Below are 27,471 nucleotides of genomic sequence, written 5' to 3'. Positions count from 1 at the left end.
CTGTCACTAACACTGTCACTAACACTGTCACTAGCACTGTCACTAACACTGCCACTCTGTCACTAACACTGTCACTAACACTGTCACTAGCATTATCACTAACACTGTCACTAACACTGTCACTCTGTCACTAACACTGTCACTAACACTGTCACTAGCATTGTCACTAGCACTGTCACTAACACTGTCACTAGCACTGTCACTCTGTCACTAGCACTGTCACTCTGTCACTAGCACTGTCACTAACACTGTCACTAGCACTGTCACTAACACTGTCACTAACACTGTCACTCTGTCACTAACACTGTCACTAGCACTGTCACTAACACTGTCACTCTGTCACTAACACTGTCACTAACACTGTCACTAACACTGTCACTAGCACTGTCACTAACACTGTCACTAACACTGTCACTCTGTCACTAACACTGTCACTAACACTGTCACTAGCACTGTCACTAGCACTGTCACTAGCACTGTCACTAACACTGTCCCTAGCACTGTCACTAGCACTGTCACTAACACTGTCACTAGCACTGTCACTAACACTGTCACTAACACTGTCACTAGCACTGTCACTAGCACTGTCACTAACACTGTCACTAGCACTGTCACTAACACTGTCACTAACACTGTCACTAGCACTGTCACTAGCAGTCACTAACACTGTCACTAGCACTGTCACTAGCACTGTCACTAGCACTGTCACTACACTGTCACTAACACTGTCACTAGCACTGTCACTAGCACTGTCACTTTGTCACTAACACTGTCACTAACACTGTCACTAGCACTGTCACTAGCACTGTCACTAACACTGTCACTAGCACTGTCACTAACACTGTCACTAGCACTGTCACTAACACTGTCACTAGCACTGTCACTAACACTGTCACTAGCACTGTCACTAGCACTGTCACTAACACTGTCACTAACACTGTCACTCTGTCACTAACACTGTCACTAGCACTGTCACTAACACTGTCACTCTGTCACTAACACTGTCAATAACACTGTCACTAGCATTATCACTAACACTGTCACTAACACTGTCACTCTGTCACTACACTGTCACTAACACTGTCACTAGTCATAGTCACTAGCACTGTCACTAACACTGTCACTAGCACTGTCACTCTGTCACTAACACTGTCACTAACACTGTCACTAGCACTGTCACTAACACTGTCACTCTGTCACTAACACTGTCACTAACACTGTCACTAACACTGTCACTAACACTGTCACTCTGTCACTAACACTGTCACTAACACTGTCACTAGCACTGTCACTAGCCACTGTCACTAACACTGTCCCCTAGCACTGTTACTAGCACTGTCACTCTGTCACTAACACTGTCACTAGCACTGTCACTAGCACTGTCACTAACACTGTCACTAGCACTGTCACTAACACTGTCACTAACACTGTCACTAGCACTGTCACTAGCAGTCACTAACACTGTCACTAGCACTGTCACTAGCACTGTCACTAGCACTGTCACTAGCACTGTCACTAGCCACTGTCACTTTGTCACTAACACTGTCACTAACACTGTCACTAACACTGTCACTAGCACTGTCACTAGCACTGTCACTAACACTGTCACTAGCACTGTCACTAACACTGTCACTAGCACTGTCACTAACACTGTCACTAACACTGTCACTAGCACTGTCACTAGCACTGTCACTAACACTGTCACTAACACTGTCACTCTGTCACTAACACTGTCACTAGCACTGTCACTAGCAGTCACTAACACTGTCACTAGCACTGTCACTAGCACTGTCACTAGCACTGTCACTAGCACTGTCACTTTGTCACTAACACTGTCACTAACACTGTCACTAGCACTGTCACTAGCACTGTCACTAACACTGTCACTAGCACTGTCACTAACACTGTCACTAGCACTGTCACTAGCACTGTCACTAACACTGTCACTAGCACTGTCACTAACACTGTCACTAACACTGTCACTAGCACCTGTCACTAGCACTGTCACTAACACTGAGCACTGTCACTAGCACTGTCACTAACACTGTCACTAGCACTGTCACTAACACTGTCACTAACACTGTCACTAGCACTGTCACTAGCAGTCACTAACACTGTCACTAGCACTGTCACTAGCACTGTCACTAGCACTGTCACTACACTGTCACTAACACTGTCACTAGCACTGTCACTAGCACTGTCACTTTGTCACTAACACTGTCACTAACACTGTCACTAGCACTGTCACGAGCACTGTCACTAACACTGTCACTAGCACTGTCACTAACACTGTCACTAGCACTGTCACTAACACTGTCACTAGCACTGTCACTAACACTGTCACTAGCACTGTCACTAGCACTGTCACTAACACTGTCACTAACACTGTCACTCTGTCACTAACACTGTCACTAGCACTGTCACTAACACTGTCACTCTGTCACTAACACTGTCAATAACACTGTCACTAGCATTATCACTAACACTGTCACTAACACTGTCACTCTGTCACTAACACTGTCACTAACACTGTCACTAGCATAGTCACTAGCACTGTCACTAACACTGTCACTAGCACTGTCACTCTGTCACTAGCACTGTCACTAACACTGTCACTAGCACTGTCACTCTGTCACTAACACTGTCACTAACACTGTCACTAGCACTGTCACTAACACTGTCACTCTGTCACTAACACTGTCACTAACACTGTCACTAACACTGTCACTAACACTGTCACTCTGTCACTAACACTGTCACTAACACTGTCACTAGCACTGTCACTAGCACTGTCACTAACACTGTCCCTAGCACTGTTACTAGCACTGTCACTCTGTCACTAACACTGTCACTAGCACTGTCACTAGCACTGTCACTAACACTGTCACTAGCACTGTCACTAACACTGTCACTAACACTGTCACTAGCACTGTCACTAGCAGTCACTAACACTGTCACTAGCACTGTCACTAGCACTGTCACTAGCACTGTCACTAGCACTGTCACTAGCACTGTCACTTTGTCACTAACACTGTCACTAACACTGTCACTAACACTGTCACTAGCACTGTCACTAGCACTGTCACTAACACTGTCACTAGCACTGTCACTAACACTGTCACTAGCACTGTCACTAACACTGTCACTAACACTGTCACTAGCACTGTCACTAGCACTGTCACTAACACTGTCACTAACACTGTCACTCTGTCACTAACACTGTCACTAGCACTGTCACTAACACTGTCACTAGCACTGTCACTGTGTCACTAACACTGTCACTAACACTGTCACTAGCACTGTCACTAGCACTGTCACTCTGTCAATAACTATGTCACTAACACTGTCACTAGCACTGTCACTAACACTGTCACTAGCATTGTCACTAGCACTGTCACTAGCACTGTCACTAACACTGTCACTAACACTGTCACTAGCACTGTCACTAGCACTGTCACTAGCAATGTCACTAACACTGTCACTAGCACTGTCACTAACACTGTCACTAGCACTGTCACTAACACTGTCACTAACACTGTCACTAGCACTGTCACTAACACTGCCACTCTGTCACTAACACTGTCACTAACACTGTCACTAGCATTATCACTAACACTGTCACTAACACTGTCACTCTGTCACTAACACTGTCACTAACACTGTCACTAGCATTGTCACTAGCACTGTCACTAACACTGTCACTAGCACTGTCACTCTGTCACTAGCACTGTCACTCTGTCACTAGCACTGTCACTAACACTGTCACTAGCACTGTCACTAACACTGTCACTAACACTGTCACTCTGTCACTAACACTGTCACTAGCACTGTCACTAACACTGTCACTAGCACTGTCACTAGCACTGTCACTAGCACTGTCACTAACACTGTCACTAACACTGTCACTAGCACTGTCACTAACACTGTCACTAGCACTGTCACTAGCACTGTCACTAACACTGTCACTAGCACTGTCACTCTGTCACTAGCACTGTCACTCTGTCACTAGCACTGTCACTAACACTGTCACTAGCACTGTCACTAACACTGTCACTAACACTGTCACTCTGTCACTAACACTGTCACTAACACTGTCACTAGCACTGTCACTAACACTGTCACTCTGTCACTAACACTGTCACTAACACTGTCACTAACACTGTCACTAACACTGTCACTAGCACTGTCACTAACACTGTCACTAACACTGTCACTCTGTCACTAACACTGTCACTAATACTGTCACTAGCACTGTCACTAACACTGTCACTAGCACTGTCACTAGCACTGTCACTCTGTCACTAGCACTGTCACTAGCACTGTCACTAGCACTGTCACTCTGTCACTAGCACTGTCACTAACACTGTCACTAACACTGTCACTAGCACTGTCACTAACACTGTCACTAGCACTGTCACTAGCACAGTCACTAACACTGTCACTAGCACTGTCACTAGCACTGTCACTAGCAATGTCACTAACACTGTCACTAGCACTGTCACTAACACTGTCACTAGCACTGTCACTAGCACTGTCACTAACACTGTCACTAGCAATGTCACTAACACTGTCACTAACACTGTCACTAACACTGTCACTAACACTGTCACTAGCAATGTTACTAACACTGTCACTAGCACTGTCACTAACACTGTCACTAGCACTGTCACTAGCACTGTCACTAACACTGTCACTAACACTGTCACTAGCAATGTCACTAGCACTGTCACTAACACTGTCACTCTGTCACTAACACTGTCACTAACACTGTCACTAGCACTGTCACTAGCACTGTCACTAGCACTGTCACTAGCATTGTCACTAACACTGTCACTAGCACTGTCACTAACACTGTCACTAGCACTGTCACTCTGTCACTAACACTGTCACTAGCACTGTCACTAGCACTGTCACTAACACTGTCACTACACTGTCACTAACACTGTCACTAGCACTGTCACTAACACTGTCACTAGCACTGTCACTAGCAATGTCACTAACACTGTCACTAGCACTGTCACTAGCACTGTCACTAGCACTGTCACTAGCACTGTCACTAACACTGTCACTAGAACTGTCACTAACACTGTCACTAACACTGTCACTAGCACTGTCACTAGCACTGTCACTAGCATTGTCACTAGCACTGTCACTAACACTGTCACTAGCACTGTCACTAGCACTGTCACTAGCACTGTCACTAACACTGTCACTAGCACTGTCACTAACACTGTCACTAGCACTGTCACTAGCACTGTCACTAGCACTGTCACTAGCACTGTCACTAGCACTGTCACTAACACTGTCACTAGCAATGTCACTAACACTGTCACTAGCACTGTCACTAGCACTGTCACTAGCACTGTCACTAGCACTGTCACTAGCAATGTCACTAACACTGTCACTAGCACTGTCACTAGCACTGTCACTAACACTGTCACTAGCACTGTCACTAGCACTGTCACTAACACTGTCACTAACACTGTCACTAGCACTGTCACTAGCACTGTCACTAGCACTGTCACTAGCACTGTCACTAACACTGTCACTAGCACTGTCACTAGCACTGTCACTAGCACTGTCACTAGCACTGTCACTAACACTGTCACTAGCACTGTCACTAGCACTGTCACTAACACTGTCACTAGCACTGTCACTAACACTGTCACTAACACTGTCACTAACACTGTCACTAGCACTGTCACTAGCACTGTCACTCTGTCACTAACACTGTCACTAACACTGTCACTAACACTGTCACTAGCAATGTCACTAACACTGTCACTAACACTGTCACTAGCACTGTCACTAACACTGTCACTAACACTGTCACTAACACTGTCACTAGCACTGTCACTAACACTGTCACTAACACTGTCACTAGCACTGTCACTAACACTGTCACTAACACTGTCACTAGCACTGTCACTAACACTGTCACTAACACTGTCACTAACACTGTCACTCTGTCACTAGCACTGTCACTAGCACTGTCACTCTGTCACTAGCACTGTCACTAACGCTGTCACTAGCAATGTCACTAACACTGTCACTAACACTGTCACTCTGTCACTAATACTGTCACTAACACTGTCACTAACACTGTCACTAGCACTGTCACTAGCACTGTCACTAACACTGTCACTAGCACTGTCACTAGCACTGTCACTAACACTGTCACTAACACTGTCACTAGCACTGTCACTAGCACTGTCACTAACACTGTCACTAGCACTGTCACTAGCACTGTCACTAGCACTGTCACTGTCACTAGCAATGTCACTAGCACTGTCACTAACACTGTCACTCTGTCACTAACACTGTCACTAGCACTGTCACTAGCACTGTCACTAGCACTGTCACTAGCATTGTCACTAACACTGTCACTAGCATTGTCACTAGCACTGTCACTCTGTCACTAACACTGTCACTAGCACTGTCACTAGCACTGTCACTAACACTGTCACTAGCAATGTCACTAACACTGTCACTAGCACTGTCACTAACACTGTCACTAGCACTGTCACTAACACTGTCACTAGCACTGTCACTAGCAGTCACTAACACTGTCACTAGCACTGTCACTAGCACTGTCACTAGCACTGTCACTACACTGTCACTAACACTGTCACTAGCACTGTCACTAGCACTGTCACTCTGTCACTAACACTGTCACTAACACTGTCACTAGCACTGTCACTAGCACTGTCACTAGCACTGTCACTAACACTGTCACTAGCACTGTCACTAACACTGTCACTAGCACTGTCACTAGCACTGTCACTAGCACTGTCACTAACACTGTCACTAGCACTGTCACTAGCACTGTCACTAACACTGTCACTAACACTGTCACTCTGTCACTAACACTGTCACTAACACTGTCACTAGCATTATCACTAACACTGTCACTAACACTGTCACTCTGTCACTAACACTGTCACTAACACTGTCACTAGCATTGTCACTAGCACTGTCACTAACACTGTCACTAACACTGTCACTAGCACTGTCACTAACACTGTCACTAACACTGTCACTCTGTCACTAACACTGTCACTAGCACTGTCACTCACACTGTCACTCTGTCACTAACACTGTCACTAACACTGTCACTAACACTGTCACTAGCACTGTCACTAGCAGTGTCACTAACACTGTCACTAACACTGTCACTAGCACTGTCACTAACACTGTCACTCTGTCACTAACACTGTCACTAACACTGTCACTAGCATTGTCACTAGCACTGTCACTAACACTGTCACTAGCACTGTCACTCTGTCACTAGCACTGTCACTAGCATTGTCACTAGCACTGTCACTCTGTCACTAACACTGTCACTAGCATTGTCACTAGCACTGTCACTAACACTGTCACTAACACTGTCACTCTGTCACTAACACTGTCACTCTGTCACTAACACTGTCACTAGCATTGTCACTAGCACTGTCACTAACACTGTCACTAACACTGTCACTCTGTCACTAGCACTGTCACTCTGTCACTAACACTGTCACTAGCATTGTCACTAGCACTGTCACTAACACTGTCACTAGCACTGTCACTCTGTCACTAACACTGTCACTAGCATTGTCACTAGCACTGTCACTAACACTGTCACTAACACTGTCACTCTGTCACTAGCACTGTCACTAACACTGTCACTAGCACTGTCACTAACACTGTCACTAACACTGTCACTCTGTCACTAACACTGTCACTAACACTGTCACTAGCACTGTCACTAACACTGTCACTCTGTCACTAACACTGTCACTAACACTGTCACTAACACTGTCACTAACACTGTCACTAGCACTGTCACTAACACTGTCACTAACACTGTCACTCTGTCACTAGCACTGTCACTAGCATTGTCACTAACACTGTCACTGGCACTGTCACTAGCAATGTCACTAGCACTGTCACTAACACTGTCACTCTGTCACTAACACTGTCACTAACACTGTCACTAGCACTGTCACTAGCACTGTCACTAGCATTGTCACTAACACTGTCACTAGCATTGTCACTAGCACTGTCACTCTGTCACTAACACTGTCACTAGCACTGTCACTAACACTGTCACTAGCACTGTCACTAACACTGTCACTAGCACTGTCACTAACACTGTCACTAACACTGTCACTAGCACTGTCACTAGCAGTCACTAACACTGTCACTAGCACTGTCACTAGCACTGTCACTAGCACTGTCACTACACTGTCACTAACACTGTCACTAGCACTGTCACTAGCACTGTCACTCTGTCACTAACACTGTCACTAACACTGTCACTAACACTGTCACTAGCACTGTCACTAGCACTGTCACTAACACTGTCACTAGCACTGTCACTAACACTGTCACTAACACTGTCACTAGCACTGTCACTACCACTGTCACTAACACTGTCACTAACACTGTCACTAACACTGTCACTAGCACTGTCACTAACACTGTCACTCTGTCACTAACACTGTCACTAACACTGTCACTAGCATTATCACTAACACTGTCACTAACACTGTCACTCTGTCACTAACACTGTCACTAACACTGTCACTAGCATTGTCACTAGCACTGTCACTAACACTGTCACTAGCACTGTCACTAGCACTGTCACTCTGTCACTAGCACTGTCACTCTGTCACTAGCACTGTCACTAACACTGTCACTAGCACTGTCACTAACACTGTCACTAACACTGTCACTCTGTCACTAACACTGTCACTAGCACTGTCACTAACACTGTCACTCTGTCACTAACACTGTCACTAACACTGTCACTAACACTGTCACTAACACTGTCACTAGCACTGTCACTAACACTGTCACTAACACTGTCACTAACACTGTCACTCTGTCACTAGCACTGTCACTAGCATTGTCACTAACACTGTCACTGGCACTGTCACTAGCAATGTCACTAGCACTGTCACTAACACTGTCACTCTGTCACTAACACTGTCACTAACACTGTCACTAGCACTGTCACTAGCACTGTCACTAACACTGTCACTAACACTGTCACTAACACTGTCACTCTGTCACTAGCACTGTTACTAGCATTGTCACTAACACTGTCACTAACACTGTCACTCTGTCACTAACACTGTCACTAACACTGTCACTCTGTCACTAACACTGTCACTAACACTGTCACTAGCACTGTCACTAGCACTGTCACTAGCACTGTCACTAGCATTGTCACTAGCACTGTCACTCTGTCACTAACACTGTCACTAGCACTGTCACTAGCACTGTCACTAACACTGTCACTAGCACTGTCACTACACTGTCACTAACACTGTCACTAGCACTGTCACTAGCACTGTCACTCTGTCACTAACACTGTCACTAACACTGTCACTAGCACTGTCACTAGCACTGTCACTAGCACTGTCACTAGCACTGTCACTAACACTGTCACTAACACTGTCACTAGCACTGTCACTAGCACTGTCACTAACACTGTCACTAACACTGTCACTAACACTGTCACTAGCACTGTCACTAACACTGTCACTCTGTCACTAACACTGTCACTAACACTGTCACTAGCATTATCACTAACACTGTCACTAACACTGTCACTCTGTCACTAACACTGTCACTAACACTGTCACTAGCATTGTCACTAGCACTGTCACTAACACTGTCACTAGCACTGTCACTCTGTCACTAGCACTGTCACTCTGTCACTAGCACTGTCACTAACACTGTCACTAGCACTGTCACTAACACTGTCACTCTGTCACTAACACTGTCACTAGCACTGTCACTAACACTGTCACTCTGTCACTAACACTGTCACTAACACTGTCACTAACACTGTCACTCTGTCACTAGCACTGTCACTAGCATTGTCACTAACACTGTCACTGGCACTGTCACTAGCAATGTCACTAGCACTGTCACTAACACTGTCACTCTGTCACTAACACTGTCACTAACACTGTCACTAGCACTGTCACTAGCACTGTCACTAACACTGTCACTAGCATTGTCACTAACACTGTCACTAGCATTGTCACTAGCACTGTCACTCTGTCACTAACACTGTCACTAGCACTGTCACTAGCACTGTCACTAACACTGTCACTAGCAATGTCACTAACACTGTCACTAGCACTGTCACTAACACTGTCACTAGCACTGTCACTAACACTGTCACTAACACTGTCACTAGCACTGTCACTAGCAGTCACTAACACTGTCACTAGCACTGTCACTAGCACTGTCACTAGCACTGTCACTAGCACTGTCACTACACTGTCACTAACACTGTCACTAGCACTGTCACTAGCACTGTCACTCTGTCACTAACACTGTCACTAACACTGTCACTAGCACTGTCACTAGCACTGTCACTAGCACTGTCACTAACACTGTCACTAGCACTGTCACTAACACTGTCACTAGCACTGTCACTAGCACTGTCACTAGCACTGTCACTAGCACTGTCACTAACACTGTCACTAGCACTGTCACTAACACTGTCACTCTGTCACTAACACTGTCACTAACACTGTCACTAGCATTATCACTAACACTGTCACTAACACTGTCACTCTGTCACTAACACTGTCACTAACACTGTCACTAGCACTGTCACTAACACTGTCACTAGCACTGTCACTCTGTCACTAGCACTGTCACTCTGTCACTAGCACTGTCACTAACACTGTCACTAGCACTGTCACTAACACTGTCACTAACACTGTCACTCTGTCACTAACACTGTCACTAGCACTGTCACTAACACTGTCACTCTGTCACTAACACTGTCACTAACACTGTCACTAACACTGTCACTAACACTGTCACTAACACTGTCACTAACACTGTCACTAGCACTGTCACTAGCACTGTCACTAACACTGTCCCTAGCACTGTCACTAGCACTGTCACTCTGTCACTAACACTGTCACTAGCACTGTCACTAGCACTGTCACTAACACTGTCACTAGCAGTCACTAACACTGTCACTAGCACTGTCACTAGCACTGTCACTAGCACTGTCACTAGCACTGTCACTACACTGTCACTAACACTGTCACTAGCACTGTCACTAGCACTGTCACTTTGTCACTAACACTGTCACTAACACTGTCACTAGCACTGTCACTAGCACTGTCACTAACACTGTCACTAACACTGTCACTAGCACTGTCACTAGCACTGTCACTAGCACTGTCACTAGCACTGTCACTAACACTGTCACTAGCACTGTCACTAACACTGTCACTCTGTCACTAACACTGTCACTAACACTGTCACTAGCATTATCACTAACACTGTCACTAACACTGTCACTCTGTCACTAACACTGTCACTAACACTGTCACTAGCACTGTCACTAACACTGTCACTAGCACTGTCACTCTGTCACTAGCACTGTCACTCTGTCACTAGCACTGTCACTAACACTGTCACTAGCACTGTCACTAACACTGTCACTAACACTGTCACTCTGTCACTAACACTGTCACTAGCACTGTCACTAACACTGTCACTCTGTCACTAACACTGTCACTAACACTGTCACTAACACTGTCACTAACACTGTCACTCTGTCACTAACACTGTCACTAACACTGTCACTAGCACTGTCACTAGCACTGTCACTAACACTGTCCCTAGCACTGTCACTAGCACTGTCACTCTGTCACTAACACTGTCACTAACACTGTCACTAGCACTGTCACTAACACTGTCACTAACACTGTCACTAGCAGTCACTAACACTGTCACTAGCACTGTCACTAGCACTGTCACTAGCACTGTCACTAGCACTGTCACTACACTGTCACTAACACTGTCACTAGCACTGTCACTAGCACTGTCACTTTGTCACTAACACTGTCACTAACACTGTCACTAACACTGTCACTAGCACTGTCACTAGCACTGTCACTAACACTGTCACTAACACTGTCACTAACACTGTCACTAGCACTGTCACTAACACTGTTACTAGCACTGTCACTAACACTGTCACTAGCACTGTCACTAGCACTGTCACTAACACTGTCACTAACACTGTCACTAACACTGTCACTCTGTCACTAACACTGTCACTAGCACTGTCACTAACACTGTCACTCTGTCACTAACACTGTCACTAACACTGTCACTAGCATTATCACTAACACTGTCACTAACACTGTCACTCTGTCACTAACACTGTCACTAACACTGTCACTAGCATTGTCACTAGCACTGTCACTAACACTGTCACTAGCACTGTCACTCTGTCACTAGCACTGTCACTCTGTCACTAGCACTGTCACTAACACTGTCACTAGCACTGTCACTAACACTGTCACTAACACTGTCACTCTGTCACTAACACTGTCACTAACACTGTCACTAACACTGTCACTCTGTCACTAACACTGTCACTAACACTGTCACTAACACTGTCACTAACACTGTCACTCTGTCACTAACACTGTCACTAACACTGTCACTAGCACTGTCACTAACACTGTCACTAGCACTGTCACTAGCACTGTCACTCTGTCACTAGCACTGTCACTAGCACTGTCACTAGCACTGTCACTCTGTCACTAGCACTGTCACTAACACTGTCACTAGCACTGTCACTAACACTGTCACTAGCACTGTCACTAGCACAGTCACTAACACTGTCACTAGCACTGTCACTAGCACTGTCACTAGCAATGTCACTAACACTGTCACTAGCACTGTCACTAACACTGTCACTAGCACTGTCACTAGCACTGTCACTAACACTGTCACTAACACTGTCACTAACACTGTCACTAGCAATGTCACTAACACTGTCACTAGCACTGTCACTAACACTGTCACTAGAACTGTCACTAGCACTGTCACTAACACTGTCACTAACATTGTCACTAGCACTGTCACTAACACTGTCACTAACACTGTCACTAACACTGTCACTCTGTCACTAACACTGTCACTAGCACTGTCACTAACACTGTCACTCTGTCACTAACACTGTCACTAACACTGTCACTAGCATTATCACTAACACTGTCACTAACACTGTCACTCTGTCACTAACACTGTCACTAACACTGTCACTAGCATTGTCACTAGCACTGTCACTAACACTGTCACTAGCACTGTCACTCTGTCACTAGCACTGTCACTCTGTCACTAGCACTGTCACTAACACTGTCACTAGCACTGTCACTAACACTGTCACTAACACTGTCACTCTGTCACTAACACTGTCACTAACACTGTCACTAACACTGTCACTCTGTCACTAACACTGTCACTAACACTGTCACTAACACTGTCACTAACACTGTCACTCTGTCACTAACACTGTCACTAACACTGTCACTAGCACTGTCACTAACACTGTCACTAGCACTGTCACTAGCACTGTCACTAGCACTGTCACTAGCACAGTCACTAACACTGTCACTAGCACTGTCACTAGCACTGTCACTAGCAATGTCACTAACACTGTCACTAGCACTGTCACTAACACTGTCACTAGCACTGTCACTAGCACTGTCACTAACACTGTCACTAGCAATGTCACTAACACTGTCACTAACACTGTCACTAACACTGTCACTAGCAATGTCACTAACACTGTCACTAGCACTGTCACTAACACTGTCACTAGAACTGTCACTAGCACTGTCACTAACACTGTCACTAACATTGTCACTAGCACTGTCACTAGCACTGTCACTAGCACTGTCACTAACACTGTCACTAACACTGTCACTAGCACTGTCACTAACACTGTCACTAGCACTGTCACTAGCACTGTCACTAACACTGTCACTAGCACTGTCACTAGCACTGTCACTAACACTGTCACTAGCACTGTCACTAGCACTGTCACTAACACTGTCACTAGCAATGTCACTAACACTGTCACTAGCACTGTCACTAACACTGTCACTAACACTGTCACTAGCACTGTCACTAACACTGTCACTAGCACTGTCACTAGCACTGTCACTAGCACTGTCACTAGCACTGTCACTAACACTGTCACTAGCACTGTCACAAGCACTGTCACTAACACTGTCACTAGCACTGTCACTAGCAATGTCACTAACACTGTCACTAGCACTGCCACTAACACTGTCACTAACACTGTCACTAGCACTGTCACTAGCACTGTCACTAGCATTGTCACTAGCACTGTCACTAACACTGTCACTAGCACTGTCACTAACACTGTCACCAGCACTGTCACTAACACTGTCACTAACACTGTCACTAGCACTGTCACTAACACTGTCACTAGCAATGTCACTAGCACTGTCACTAGCACTGTCACTAGCACTGTCACTAGCACTGTCACTAGCATTGTCACTAGCACTGTCACTAACACTGTCACTAGCACTGTCACTAACACTGTCACTAGCACTGTCACTAACACTGTCACTAGCACTGTCACTAACACTGTCACTAGCACTGTCACTAGCACTGTCACTAGCACTGTCACTAACACTGTCACTAGCAATGTCACTAACACTGTCACTAGCACTGTCACTAACACTGTCACTAGCACTGTCACTAGCACTGTCACTAGCACTGTCACTAACACTGTCACTAGCACTGTCACTAGCACTGTCACTAGCACTGTCACTAACACTGTCACTAACACTGTCACTAGCACTGTCACTAGCACTGTCACTAGCACTGTCACTAGCACTGTCACTAGCACTGTCACTAGCACTGTCACTAGCACTGTCACTAACACTGTCACTAACACTGTCACTAGCACTGTCACTAGCACTGTCACTCTGTCACTAACACTGTCACTAACACTGTCACTAACACTGTCACTAGCAATGTCACTAACACTGTCACTAACACTGTCACTAGCACTGTCACTAGCACTGTCACTAACACTGTCACTAGCACTGTCACTAACACTGTCACTAACACTGGCACTAACACTGTCACTAGCACTGTCACTAACACTGTCACTAACACTGTCACTAGCACTGTCACTAACACTGTCACTAACACTGTCACTAACACTGTCACTCTGTCACTAGCACTGTCACTAGCACTGTCACTCTGTCACTAGCACTGTCACTAACACTGTCACTAACACTGTCACTAGCACTGTCACTAACACTGTCACTAACACTGTCACTCTGTCACTAGCAATGTCACTAACACTGTCACTAGCACTGTCACTAACACTGTCACTAGCACTGTCACTAACACTGTCACTAACACTGTCACTAGCACTGTCACTAGCACTGTCACTAACACTGTCACTAGCACTGTCACTAGCACTGTCACTAGCACTGTCACTAGCATTGTCACTAGCACTGTCACTAGCACTGTCACTAGCACTGTCACTAGCACTGTCACTAGCATTGTCACTAACACTGTCACTGGCACTGTCACTAGCAATGTCACTAGCACTGTTACTAACACTGTCACTCTGTCACTAACACTGTCACTAACACTGTCACTAGCACTGTCACTAACACTGTCACTAACACAGTCACCCTAGACCCCTCACCCCTCATCACTGGATGAGGGTTGAGGGGTCTAGCGTGAGTGGTGAGGGGTCTAGCGTGAGTGGTGAGGGGTCTATGGGTGAGGATGAGTGGTGAGGGGTCTAGGGTGAGGGGTGAGGGGGTGAGTGGTGACGGGTGAGTGGTGAGGGTGAGTGGTGAGGGGTAAGGGAGTGAGGGGTCTAGGGTGAGGGGTCTAGTGTGAGGGGTCTAGGGTGAGGGGGTGAGGGGTGAGTGGTGAGGGGGTGAGTGGTGAGGGGGTGAGGTTTCTAGGGTGAGGGGTGAGGGGTCTATGGGTGAGGAGGTGAGGGGGTGAGTGGTGAGGGGGTGAGGTGTCTAGGGTGAGTGGTGAGGGGTTGAGTGGTGAGTGGTGAGGGGGTGAGTGGTGAGGGGATGAGGGGTCTATGGGTGAGGGGTGAGGGGTAAGTGGTGAGGAGTGAGGGGTCTATGGGTGAGGGGTGAATGGTGAGGGGTGAGTGGTGAGGGGTCTATGGGTGAGGGGTGAGTGGTGAGGGGTCTATGGGTGAGGGGTGAGTGGTTAGGGGGTGAGTGGTGAGGGAGTCAGTGGTGAGGGGGTGAGGGGTGAGGGGGTGAGGGGGTCTGGGGGTGAGGGTGAGGGGTGAGGGGTCTAGGGTGAGGGGTCTAGGGTGAGGGGGTGAGTGGTGAGGGGGTGAGTAGTGAGGGGTGAGTGGTGAGGGGGTGAGTGGTGAGGGGGTTTGGGGATGAGGGTGAGTGGTGAGGGGGTGAGGGGTCTAGGGTGAGGGGGTGAGGGGGTGAGTGGTGAGGGGTGAGTGGTGAGGGGTGAGTGGTGAGGGGGTGAGTGGTGAGGAGTGAGGGGGTCTGGGGATGAGGGTGAGGGGTGAGTGGTGAGGAGGTGAGGGGTCTAGGGTGAGGGGGTGAGGGGTGAGTGGTGAGGGGGTGAGGGGTGAGGGGGTGAGTGGTGAGGTGTCTAGGGTGAGTGGTGAGGGGGTGAGTGGTGAGTGGTGAGGGGGTGAGTGGTGAGGGGATGAGGGGTGAGGAGTCTATGGATGAGGGGTGAGGGGTGAGTGGTGAGTGGTGAGGGGTGAGGGGTCTATGGGTGAGGGGGTGAGTGGTGAGGGGATGAGGGGTGAGGGGTCTATGGATGAGGGGTGAGGGGTGAGTGGTGAGTGGTGAGGGGTGAGGGGTCTATGGGTGAGGGGGTGAGTGGTGAGGGGTGAGGGGTCTATGGATGAGGGGTGAGTGGTCTATGGGTGAGGGGTGAGGGGGTCTATGGGTGAGTGGTGAGTGGTGAGGGGGTGAGTGGTGAGGGGGTGAGTGGTGAGGGGGTGAGTGGTGATGGGGTGAGGGGTCAGTGGTGAGGGGTGAGTGGTGAGGGTGTCTGGGGGTGAGGGTGAGTGGTGAGGGGTCTGGGGTGAGGGGTCTAGGGTGAGGGGGTGAGTGGTGAGGGGGTGAGTGGTGAGGGGGTGAGGGGGTGAGTGGTGAGGGGGTGAGTGGTGAGGGGGTGAGTGGTGAGGGGGTGAGTGGTGAGGGGTGAGTGGTGAGGGGGTGAGTGGTGAGGGGGTGAGTGGTGAGGGGTGAGGGGGTGAGTGGTGAGGGGGTGAGTGGTGAGGGGTGAGGGGGTCTATGGGTGAGTGGTGAGGGGGTGAGTGGTGAGGGGGTGAGTGGTGATGGGGTGAGGGGTGAGGGGTCAGTGGTGAGGGGTGAGTGGTGAGGGTGTCTGGGGGTGAGGGTGAGTGGTGAGGGGTCTGGGGTGAGGGGTGAGGGGTCTAGGGTGAGGGGGTGAGTGGTGAGGGGGTGAGTGGTGAGGGGGTGAGGGGGTGAGTGGTGAGGGGGTGAGTGGTGAGGGGTGAGTGGTGAGGGGGTGAGTGGTGAGGGGGTGAGTGGTGAGGGGTGAGTGGTGAGGGGGTGAGTGGTGAGGGGGTGAGTGGTGAGGGGTGAGGGGGTGAGTGGTGAGGGGGTGAGTGGTGAGGGAGTGAGGGCTCCGCACCATCTCCACGCTGCGGTCGTGCGGGAAGTAGCACAGTGAGAACTTTCGAGTGATGCCCGCCAGAGGGTCCTGCCACTCGGCCATGAAACACCACCGCTCATCGCTCGCCAGCTCCTGCTGCTGCTGCCTCGTACCCTAGAGACACGGGGGCAGAGACACGGGGTCAGAGATACTGAGACACGTGGGGGAGACACGGGGAGACAGGGGTACAGACAGGGACCGCCTAGCTATCAAAGCCGACTGCAGACACACAACACACACAGTACACACACAACACACACAGCACACAACAAACACGACACAAACACTACACACACAGCACACAACACACACAGCACACAACACACACCAAACACAACACAAAACACACACAGCACACACAACACAAATTTCGATTTAAAGCTTTCGTGACTGCAGGAATTCATCTTCTTGGTTCTTTCTGTAAAGTCACGTAGAAGGGAAGTAATAAAATAATAAAAACAAAACATAATAAAATAATATAATTCCCACCTCCCCCCCTCCAACCCAGCTTAAATATACGCTCCTAGCTTGGTGGTGTTTCATTCTTCACCTGAGGATGGCTGCTTGCGTTGTAGCCGAAACGTCGTGAGAATTATATTATTTTATTATGTTTTGTTTTTATGATTTTATTACTTTCCTTCTACGTGACTTTACCGAAAGAACCAAGAAGACAACACACACAGTACACACACAACACACACAGCACACACTACACACACAGCACACAACAAACACGACACAAACACTACACACACAGCACACAACACACACACACCAAACACAACACAAAACACACACACAGCACACACACAACAAACACAACACACACAGCACACACACCAAACACACACACACCAAACACAACACACTACACAACACACACAGCATACACTACACACACAGACACCAAACACAACACACACAGACACCAAACAACACACACAGCACACACTACACACAACACACACAGCACACAACACACACAGCACATACAGCACACACTACACACGCAGCACACACAACACACACAGACACCAAACACAGCACACAACACACACACCAAACACAGCACACACTACACACAACACACTACACAACACACACAGCACACACTACACACAACACACACAGCACACAACACACAAAACACACACAGACACCAAACACAACACACACAGCACACACTACACACAACACACACTACACACACAGCACACACTACACACACACACAGCACACAACACACACACCAAACACAACACACTACACACACAACACACGGATTAAGCCACTTTCGCGCGGCCTTTAACTCTCCTCACCACCCTGACCAACCCCTTCACCACCCTCCTCACCATTCCTCACCACCCTCACCAACCCCTTCACCACTCTCACCAACCCTCTCACCAACCCCTTCACCACCCTCCTCACCACCCTCACCAACCCCTTCACCACCCTCACCACCATTCCTCACCACCACCCTCACCACCCTCCTCAGCACCCTCACCACCTTCACCACCCTCCTCACCATTCCTCACCACCCTGACCACCCTCCTCACCACCACCTTCACCACCCTCCTCACCATCCTGACCACCACCTTCACCACCCTCCTCACCACCCTCACCGCCTTCACCACCTTCCTCACCATTCCTCACCACCCTGACCACCCTCCTCACCACCACCTTCACCACCCTCCTCACCATCCTGACCACCACCTTCACCACCTTCCTCACCATTCCTCACCACCTTCACCACCCTCCTCACCACCCTCCTCACCATTGCTCGCTCCGCTCCCGTTGCCAAGACAACGACGCCGACGCTCCGCGCCGCTCACAAGCCGCGCGGAGAGGGAGCGAGCAGAGACAGCGTCGCCATCTTGGTAGGGGGAAAGGGCGGGGGCGGGTAGGGGGAAGGGGCGGGGGCGGGTAGGGGGAAGGGGCGGGGGCGGGTAGGGGGAAGGGGCGGGTAGGGGGAAGGGGCGGGGGCGGGTAGGGGGAAGGGGCGGGGGCGGGTAGGGGGAAGGGGCGGGTAGGGGGAAGGGGCGGGTAGGGGGAAAGGGCGGGGGCGGGTAGGGGGAAGGGGCGGGGGCGGGTAGGGGGAAGGGGCGGGGGCGGGTAGGGGGAAGGGGCGGGTAGGGGGAAGGGGCGGGGGCGGGTAGGGGGAAGGGGCGGGTAGGGGGAAGGGGCGGGGGCGGGTAGGGGGAAGGGGCGGGTAGGGGGAAGGGGCGGGTAGGGGGAAGGGGCGGGTAGGGGGAAGGGGCGGGGGCGGGTAGGGGGAAGGGGCGGGTAGGGGGAAGGGGCGGGTAGGGGGAAGGGGCGGGGGCGGGTAGGGGGAAGGGGCGGGGGCGGGTAGGGGGAAGGGGCGGGGGCGGGTAGGGGGAAGGGGCGGGGGCGGGTAGGGGGAAGGGGCGGGGGCGGGTAGGGGGAAGGGGTGGGGGCGGGTAGGCAGGTCGCTTGTGTTGTGATCGAAACGTCATAATTTTTATTTGATTTACTTTTATTTTTTCTATCTCCGTATGATTTTACCCAAAGAGCAAACCACTGGGGGAGACAAAGGCGGCTGGGGAGGGCGTGGCTGCGCTGCTGTTGCGCCTAACAGCACTTGCCCCCTACAGTCCGTGAGGCTACACAGGTGGAGGGGTGCTTTGTCTTTGTTAATGAGGGCGTGGGCCTCCCCAAGGTCAACTCAGCCTCAAATGAGGAACCTGGTGCGTTGCGTAGTAAGCATCGCCACTAAGGGAGACAAAGGCGGCCGGGCGGGCGTGCTGCTCGCCACGCACCCCTCGTGTGCCACTCTGACGGCCGTCACTGTGGCCCCCTGCTGGACACGTGTGTGGTTAAAGAGCTTTACAGCTCATCGGATTCCTCCAGCGTCAAAAAATATTCTGATTCCGAACATCACTTACCCCTTACAGACTGCTGTGTCAGGGCTATACGGAGGGGGGGGGGGGTCTTTATGTTTGTTGTTGACGGGTTTGTTGTTGACGGGTTTGTTGTTGTTGACGGGTTGTTGGGTTTGTTGTTGTTGACGAGTTTGTTGTTGTTGACGAGTTTGTTGTTGTTGACGGGTTGTTGTTGACGGGGTTGTTGTTGACGAGTTTGTTGTTGTTGGGTTGTTGTTGACGGGGTTGTTGTTGTTGACTAGTTTGTTGTTGTTGACGAGTTAGTTGTTGTTTATGGGTTGTTGTTGTTGACGGGTTTGTTGTTGACAGTTTTGTTGTTGTTGACGAGTTTGTTGTTGTTGATGAGTTTGTTGTTGACAGGTTTGTTGTTGTTGACGGGTTTGTTGTTGTTGACGGGTTTGTTGTTGAGTTTGTTGTTGTTGACGGGTTTGTTGTTGACGGGTCTGTTGTTGACAGGTTTGTTGTTGTTGACGAGTTTGTTGTTGACGAATTTGTTGTTGTTGACGGGTTTGTTGTTGACGGGTTTGTTGTTGACGAGTTTGTTGTTGACGCGGTTGTTGTTGACGGGGTTGTTGTTGTTGATGAGTTTTTTGTTGACGAGTTTGTTGTTGACGGGGTTGTTGTTGACGGGTTTGTTGTTGTTGACGGGTTTGTTGTTGTTGACGGGTTTGTTGTTGACGAGTTTGTTGTTGACGGGTTTGTTGTTGACGGGGTTGTTGTTGACGGGTTTGTTGTTGACGAGTTTGTTGTTGTTGACGGGTTTGTTGTTGTTGATGAGTTTTTTGTTGACGAGTTTGTTGTTGACGGGGTTGTTGTTGACGGGTTTGTTGTTGTTGACGGGTTTGTTGTTGACGAGTTTGTTGTTGACGGGGTCGTTGTTTACGAGTTTGTTGTTGTTGACGGGTTTGTTGTTGTTGACGGGTTTGTTGTTGACGAGTTTGTTGTTGACGGGTTTGTTGTTGTTGACGGGTTTGTTGTTGTTGACGGGTTTGTTGTTGACGAGTTTGTTGTTGACGGGTTTGTTGTTGTTGACGGGTTTGTTGTTGTTGACGGGGTTGTTGTTGTTGACGGGGTTGTTGTTGTTGACGGGTTTGTTGTTGACAGGTTTGTTGTTGTTGACGAGTTTGTTGTTGTTGACGGGTTTGTTGTTGACGGGTTTGTTGTTGTTGACGAGTTTGTTGTTGTAACGGCGAGGCGGGAGCCTCAGGCCTCGCAGGCTCCGTTGCTACGGCAACGCCGACCGAGGCCTCAACCGTTTGCGTGATGTCACCGCCACCCCTCCTTCTGACGTCATTGAAACTGCGCCGCGCTGGCGCCACGGGCCGAGTGCGGGGGGGGGGCTTCCCCGCTCCAATATGGCCGACAATTTGATTTTTTGTGACGGAAATTGATGACGTCACGCAACGGCTGAGGCCTTGGTCGGCGTTGCAGTAGCAACGGAGCCTGCGAGGCCTGAGGCTCCCGCCTCGCCGTTACAACAACAAACTCGTCTTATTCAAACTCGTCAACAACAACAACAAACATAACGATCCGCCCCCCCTCCGTGTGGCCTTACAACAGTCTGTAAGGGGTTGGTGATGTTCGGAATCAGAATATTTATTGACGCTGGAGGAATCCGATGAGCTGTAAAGCTCTTTAACCAGCAGGGGGCACGGGGCAAGGACGTGACCGCGACTCGCAGCAGCAGCGGCGCCGCCTGAGAAGGCCGTCACTGTGGCACACGGCCGCCTTTGTCTCCCCTAGTGGCGATGTGTACTCCACACCGCCCCCAAGTGCCCATTTGAGGCTGAGTCGACCTAGGGGACACCCACGCAATCATTCACAAAGACAAAGGTCCCCCGTGTAGCCTTACACAGACTGCTGGGGCAAGTGCTGTTAGCGAGCGCCTATGAAGGCCGGAACAGCACACGAGGGGGTGGGTGGCCAGCACCACGCCCGGCCGCCTTTGTCTCCCTTAGTTGCGATGTTTACTCCACACCGCCGCCAGGTACCCACTTAAGGCCGAGTCGACCTAGGGGACGCCCACCGGGACCGGTTCAGATAATCGCCATCACTGGCGGTGGTGGTGGCCGTGAGCGGGGATCGAACTCGGCTCTCCTGTCGGGTTCGAAGCGCAGCGCGGCGCTAACCGCTGCGCCACCGCTCCCCATACAACGTCACAAAATCTCCTTCACGAATGGAAACATGAAAGACGGAACTTAGACTTAACATTAACATTTCGTGCCCTCTAATCTCTCACATTAACATCATGCTAATCCCTCACATTAACATAGCCACTTCCGTGCCCTCTAATTTATCACATTACCATCACCAGCCCCAGCCACTTTATAACCCTTGAGCGACTCCCATTTCACACCTGCCTCAGCAGCAGGCCACGCTTTCCCACCTGATGATGGACGCTTGTGTTGCGCCCGAAACGTCGTGATTCATTCTATTTTCTACCTACGTGACTTTACCGAAAAAACCATAGAGTACGTAACTGACACTATCGCCTATTTACACACAGACCGTAAGTGCCTAAGCCGAGCTATTAATGGTCTGGCTTTTAGGTGATTTGGCTGCTATAAATCTCCACGCGGTGATGATACTCTGCATCATGTGGTGATGGGCACGGAGTACAACAACGACAACGACTTTCCTCTTGTCTCAACACAAACTTAATTCTAGATTTGACGTTTTCGTGACTGCAAGGATTCATACTCTTTGTTTTTTTCGGTAAAGTCACGTACACTACAGCAATTTTACTGGAGCGGTTACACCTGATGACGGAGGCTTGTGTTGCTTGCGAAACGTCGTGATTTTATTTATTTTAATTTCTCAACACAAACGCCGCGTATTTGACGATCGCCGGATCCAACTGCATATAGTTTTTAGTCTTTTTCAGTAATGAAAAATGTGTACACATGCAGTATTTTATTTGTTTAAGCCATATGTAGTGTACTGTCTATAATATTTAACAATAAAATCAAGCGTAGCTACTTTGTTTTTGCCACGCACACGGATCCGATCGCCAGACTGGTGACAGCCTTTGAAGCAGGCCCGGGACCTCCGGCTAATGTTGTTAGAAGCTGGATAATCGACGATCATCTCGACATCCAGAACCACCCTAATGTGTGCAAGACCTGTAGCGAGTCTATCCCGAACTCCTGACTAACCCCTCCCACAATAACAGTGGTCTACAATTTTATTCTCGATTTGAAGTTTTCGTGACTGCAGTGAGTTCAAGGAGACGTAGACGGAGGCACACTTATTTATTATAACTTTACACTCGGCACAGGCCAATGTATACAACACTTGAAGGGGTAACGGCCCCTTCACCCGTCTAACAGGGAGACCCCACTAACACTAGCCCGGCTAGCCTGCTCCCAGGTCATCCACTCGAGAGCTAGGGGAGACTAGCTGATCCAGCTCTGGCCAAGCTAGGATCTCGGCACCCTTAGCCAACCAGACCGGCTCTTACAAGAGCATCGGCTCTGGCCTCTCGGAGCCACACCACTAGCTTGCCCTGGTCGGTCCTTAGAAGGACAGCGAGCCAGGGGAGTCCCAGGGCCTATCTAGCCGGTCTTCACTCTTCGCTGGTTAGGCTGAATACTGAACCCCGAGCCCACCGGCTCTCCGCCTTATATAGCAACTCCCCCCCCCCGAGGGGTGGGGCCGTGGGGGATCACAGCGCCGTTACAGCCCCCCAGGGCTAACCGATGCGGACGTGGATGTAGGTACCCTTACGCGTGCGGGCGTAACCACCCCTTGTGTGTTTGTCTGTCCTCCCGTAACACCCCTACACATCCATACTCTTTGGTTCTTTCGGTAAAGTCACGTGGTACAAAATTAAAGAAATAAAAACAACAAAATTTAGTTGTTTTTCATTTATTTTATAAGTTGTTTTTCATTTATTTAATTTTTTACCTACGTGACTTTACCAAAAAAAAGAGTATGAATCCTTGCAGTCACGAAAGCTTCAAATCTAGAAGAAAAAATAAATTAAATCACAACGTTTCGATTGCAACACAAACAATCATCATCAGGTGTGAAAACTACAGCAATAATTTTTTAGCTGAAGTGAGTACTGGTCTACAATTTTTTAGACGTCTGCTTCAGAGATGAAATGTGCTGTTTATTATGGATTTTGATGTGCTGAATTCAAATATGGCAATTAAAACAACTGATTGGCTCCTGTTCCCAAAATATTAAAGTTTTTACATTTTACGTATATATGTATATTAGTAGAGTTTTATATTCTTAGGTTTTTTCGGTAAAGTCACGCAGCTAATTCGGCTGTGACGGTCTTACCTGATGACGGAGACTTGTGTTGCCTCCGAAACGTCGTGATTTTTTGTTTTATTTTATTTTATTTTCATTAATTTTGATGTTTTACCTACGTGAATTTACCGAAAAAACCTAAGAATATGATTCCTTGCAGTCACGAAAGCTTCAAATCTAGAAATAGTAGAGTTTTACTCATACATTGCAAACCTGGGTCTTTTCATGTATTTATGGTTGGTTTAACACGTCGATTTTCGCGACCAATATCATCCATAATAGAGGTTATTGGGTTAGATCGCGTAAATATGAAAATGTGTCGTTAAAACCCAACACCAGCCAACGAATTGGCCACGTTCTGTGTACGTGACAACCCTTACTGGTTGGCTGTGTCGGGTGGTGGTGGGGTTTAGCGACACATTTGTATATTTACGCGACAGTCTCACCTGATGACGGAGACTTGTGTTGCCTCCGAAACGTCGTGATTTAATTGTTTTATTTTAATTAATTTTAATTTCATTTTTTACCTACGTGACTTTACCGAAAGAACTAAGCGTATAAAGCAAGTCCTGTCCCAACCCAGTCATAGATTTATTCATAGATTCAGTCAGATGTATTTTCATCATTTCTGGTGTAAATTGAGATCCCTTCCCTTTATAACTCACTTATCCTCCGCCATTCCCAAGACGAGGGTTGTATATACTGACCCAGTAGCATATCTCAACAATTTTAAGCATCATTTTCATTCTGTGGCCCAGAATTAGTAAAGTTGGACTAAATTCTTTCGGAAGCATTTTGGCTGCAGACCAGTGTAAGTGGTTACGTGATGCCATCTGTTGGCTATATGTAGCACTACAATCGATACAATACGTGGCTCCGTGACAAGAAACTTATTTTACAAGAAGGTTTAAGGCCCACTGAGCAGTGTGGCTCCTGGCCATCGCAAACGAGAGCTCGACGAAGTGGCTTGTCGTCGTGTGCAGATGTATAGCAGACAAATACTCCCTAAATCCACGTGAATTCTATTGCCGTACAAATACTGGAGGAAGGGCCTTTGCTAATGATGCCCCCAGGGTCTGGAATGCTATTACCAATAAACTGCAACTTGAATCACTAGCTATGAGATCTTCACTCAAAACTGCTCTAGAGGAGTTGTACACCCCTAGCTGCCACTGCTATTCAGTGGCCTAAAATAAACTAAAATGTATCACTCCGGATGACCGCTGCAAAGTATGATGTGTTATGATTTAGTGTGCTGATCTCAAAGGTGCATTGAAATGTTTTGATACTCTGACAGATGCTCCTGCTGTTGTGGAGTGACTAATGCAGCCAGCTATGGCTGCAGGGTCTGGTGATACATGTTGTTTGTCGTTTATTGTGAAAATTCGATCACAGTTCCTATGATCAGTTACATTGCTTTTATGGCTTTATTTTGGTGATTTCGAAAACGTCTTTTTGTTTGGCCATGTTTGTTTGTTATAGTACGGAGTAAGACTGATGGCCTTAATCTAAGTTGTCTTGTGGTTGTTGTTGTTTGACTTGCATCCCACTGGGATTTTTACACACAGCGTTGGTGTACGGTGCTTTTTGTGGAATATTTTGCTGTCTTTTCCTGGATTTTCTGTTTGCACAAAGTCACATAGTCACTTTAAGATGTTTTCTTGTTCATGTTTTTATGTCATGTTTTAGTTTTTTGTTTGTTGCGGTTGCACCCGATTCAAGAGCCGAATGGCTCACAGGGCAACACCAAGAGGAAAATCCACCGACCACAGGGAGAGACACGCAAGCTCAAAATATACAGCAGCAGGCGTCAGGGTTGGAATCAGACCCACGACCTCCTGTATACCAGGAGAGGTCGTTAACATCTCACCACCGTGGCGTCCCTGACGCGAGCGATTGATGCTTTGATAATTGCATTCTCCTTGTGCTGTTCACCTTTTCGTGTTGTTTGTTCTCTCTGGTCGAACACTGGTGGTGAGACAAGGTCGCAGAGAAGGCTGTGGCTCTGGTGTCGGCTAATCACTTTCAAAGGCAATCTATGCATTCTTATCAGGGCATGTATGTTTGCATGTTTTGCCACATGTGTGCTTCATGCAAGAGACTTGATGCCTTGAAAAAAGGGACATGGTGTTTGAACATCTTAACACAACCGGTAAAATATAGTTATATTGAACTTCGTTCACACCGTATGTAGCCAATGATACGTACTTTATTATTATTATCAAAGTTTGTTTGTCTGAACGTTTTAACCATAAAGCACGGTGTGGATTAATGCCGACTACGATAGCTACCTCCTTATAGCGCTGCCCTTTTATTCTGCCGTTTCGTTATAACGCTCTTTGTCCTGGAGGAAAATTACTGCGTGGGATCAGCCGTCCATATACATTTGGCAGTAGGGGCAGCATTGCACGTAAAGGGCGTCCCTGCCCATTTATGGTTTTGTGGAACCTGAATTGACGATGTCTCTTCTACAGAGGTTCTGCTCGCAGTCAGATCCCACAGCCACGTTTGAGGATCAATTCATCGAGGGCTAATTAGTGCGTCCATTCGTTGGCAAGCGATCCATGCATCGAGTAGACCCATTGGTTGGCCTGGCTTCTGGCGGGACGTCTGATTACGGCAGTCTTCTTCTTCTCCTCACACGTTGTGTTCTACTCGTGTGGCGCTCTGCTGTTCAACCTTCTGCATGCTCGCCTGTCCTGCGCCATCTTTCTTTCTGCTACTCGTACCACCATGTCCCATCCCCCCCACCTCTTCTGCCTTCCTCTTCATCGCTTTCCTTCCACTTGCATCACTTGCACCTTCTGAC

General features: G+C 48.3%; 1 protein-coding gene across 3 annotated transcripts in view; it reads right to left on the bottom strand.

Annotated features, from left to right (window-relative positions):
• Positions 1-19,388, bottom strand: part of LOC144952202 (nucleoside diphosphate kinase homolog 7-like) — a 117,018-nt gene extending 97,630 nt beyond the window's left edge. For 2 of the 3 annotated variants that reach the window (XM_078882607.1, XM_078882609.1), the window contains exons 1-2: positions 19,277-19,388; positions 17,482-17,616 (exon numbers count right to left, since the gene is read on the bottom strand). In XM_078882607.1, coding sequence (XP_078738733.1) covers positions 17,482-17,616; positions 19,277-19,279 — 138 coding nt within the window. In that variant the 5' untranslated portion in view covers positions 19,280-19,388. Of the gene's footprint in view, positions 1-17,481; positions 17,617-19,233 lie in introns of all 3 variants that reach the window. The other variant, XM_078882608.1, reaches the window with a different exon arrangement.
• Positions 19,389-27,471: the final 8,083 nt, after the last annotated feature.

The sequence above is a fragment of the Lampetra fluviatilis genome, chromosome 66 (genome assembly GCF_964198595.1).
Source record: "Lampetra fluviatilis chromosome 66, kcLamFluv1.1, whole genome shotgun sequence".
NCBI lineage: Eukaryota > Metazoa > Chordata > Hyperoartia > Petromyzontiformes > Petromyzontidae > Lampetra > Lampetra fluviatilis.
Note: the sequence above shows the minus strand (reverse complement) of the source record. Positions and strands in the feature narration are given on the sequence as shown.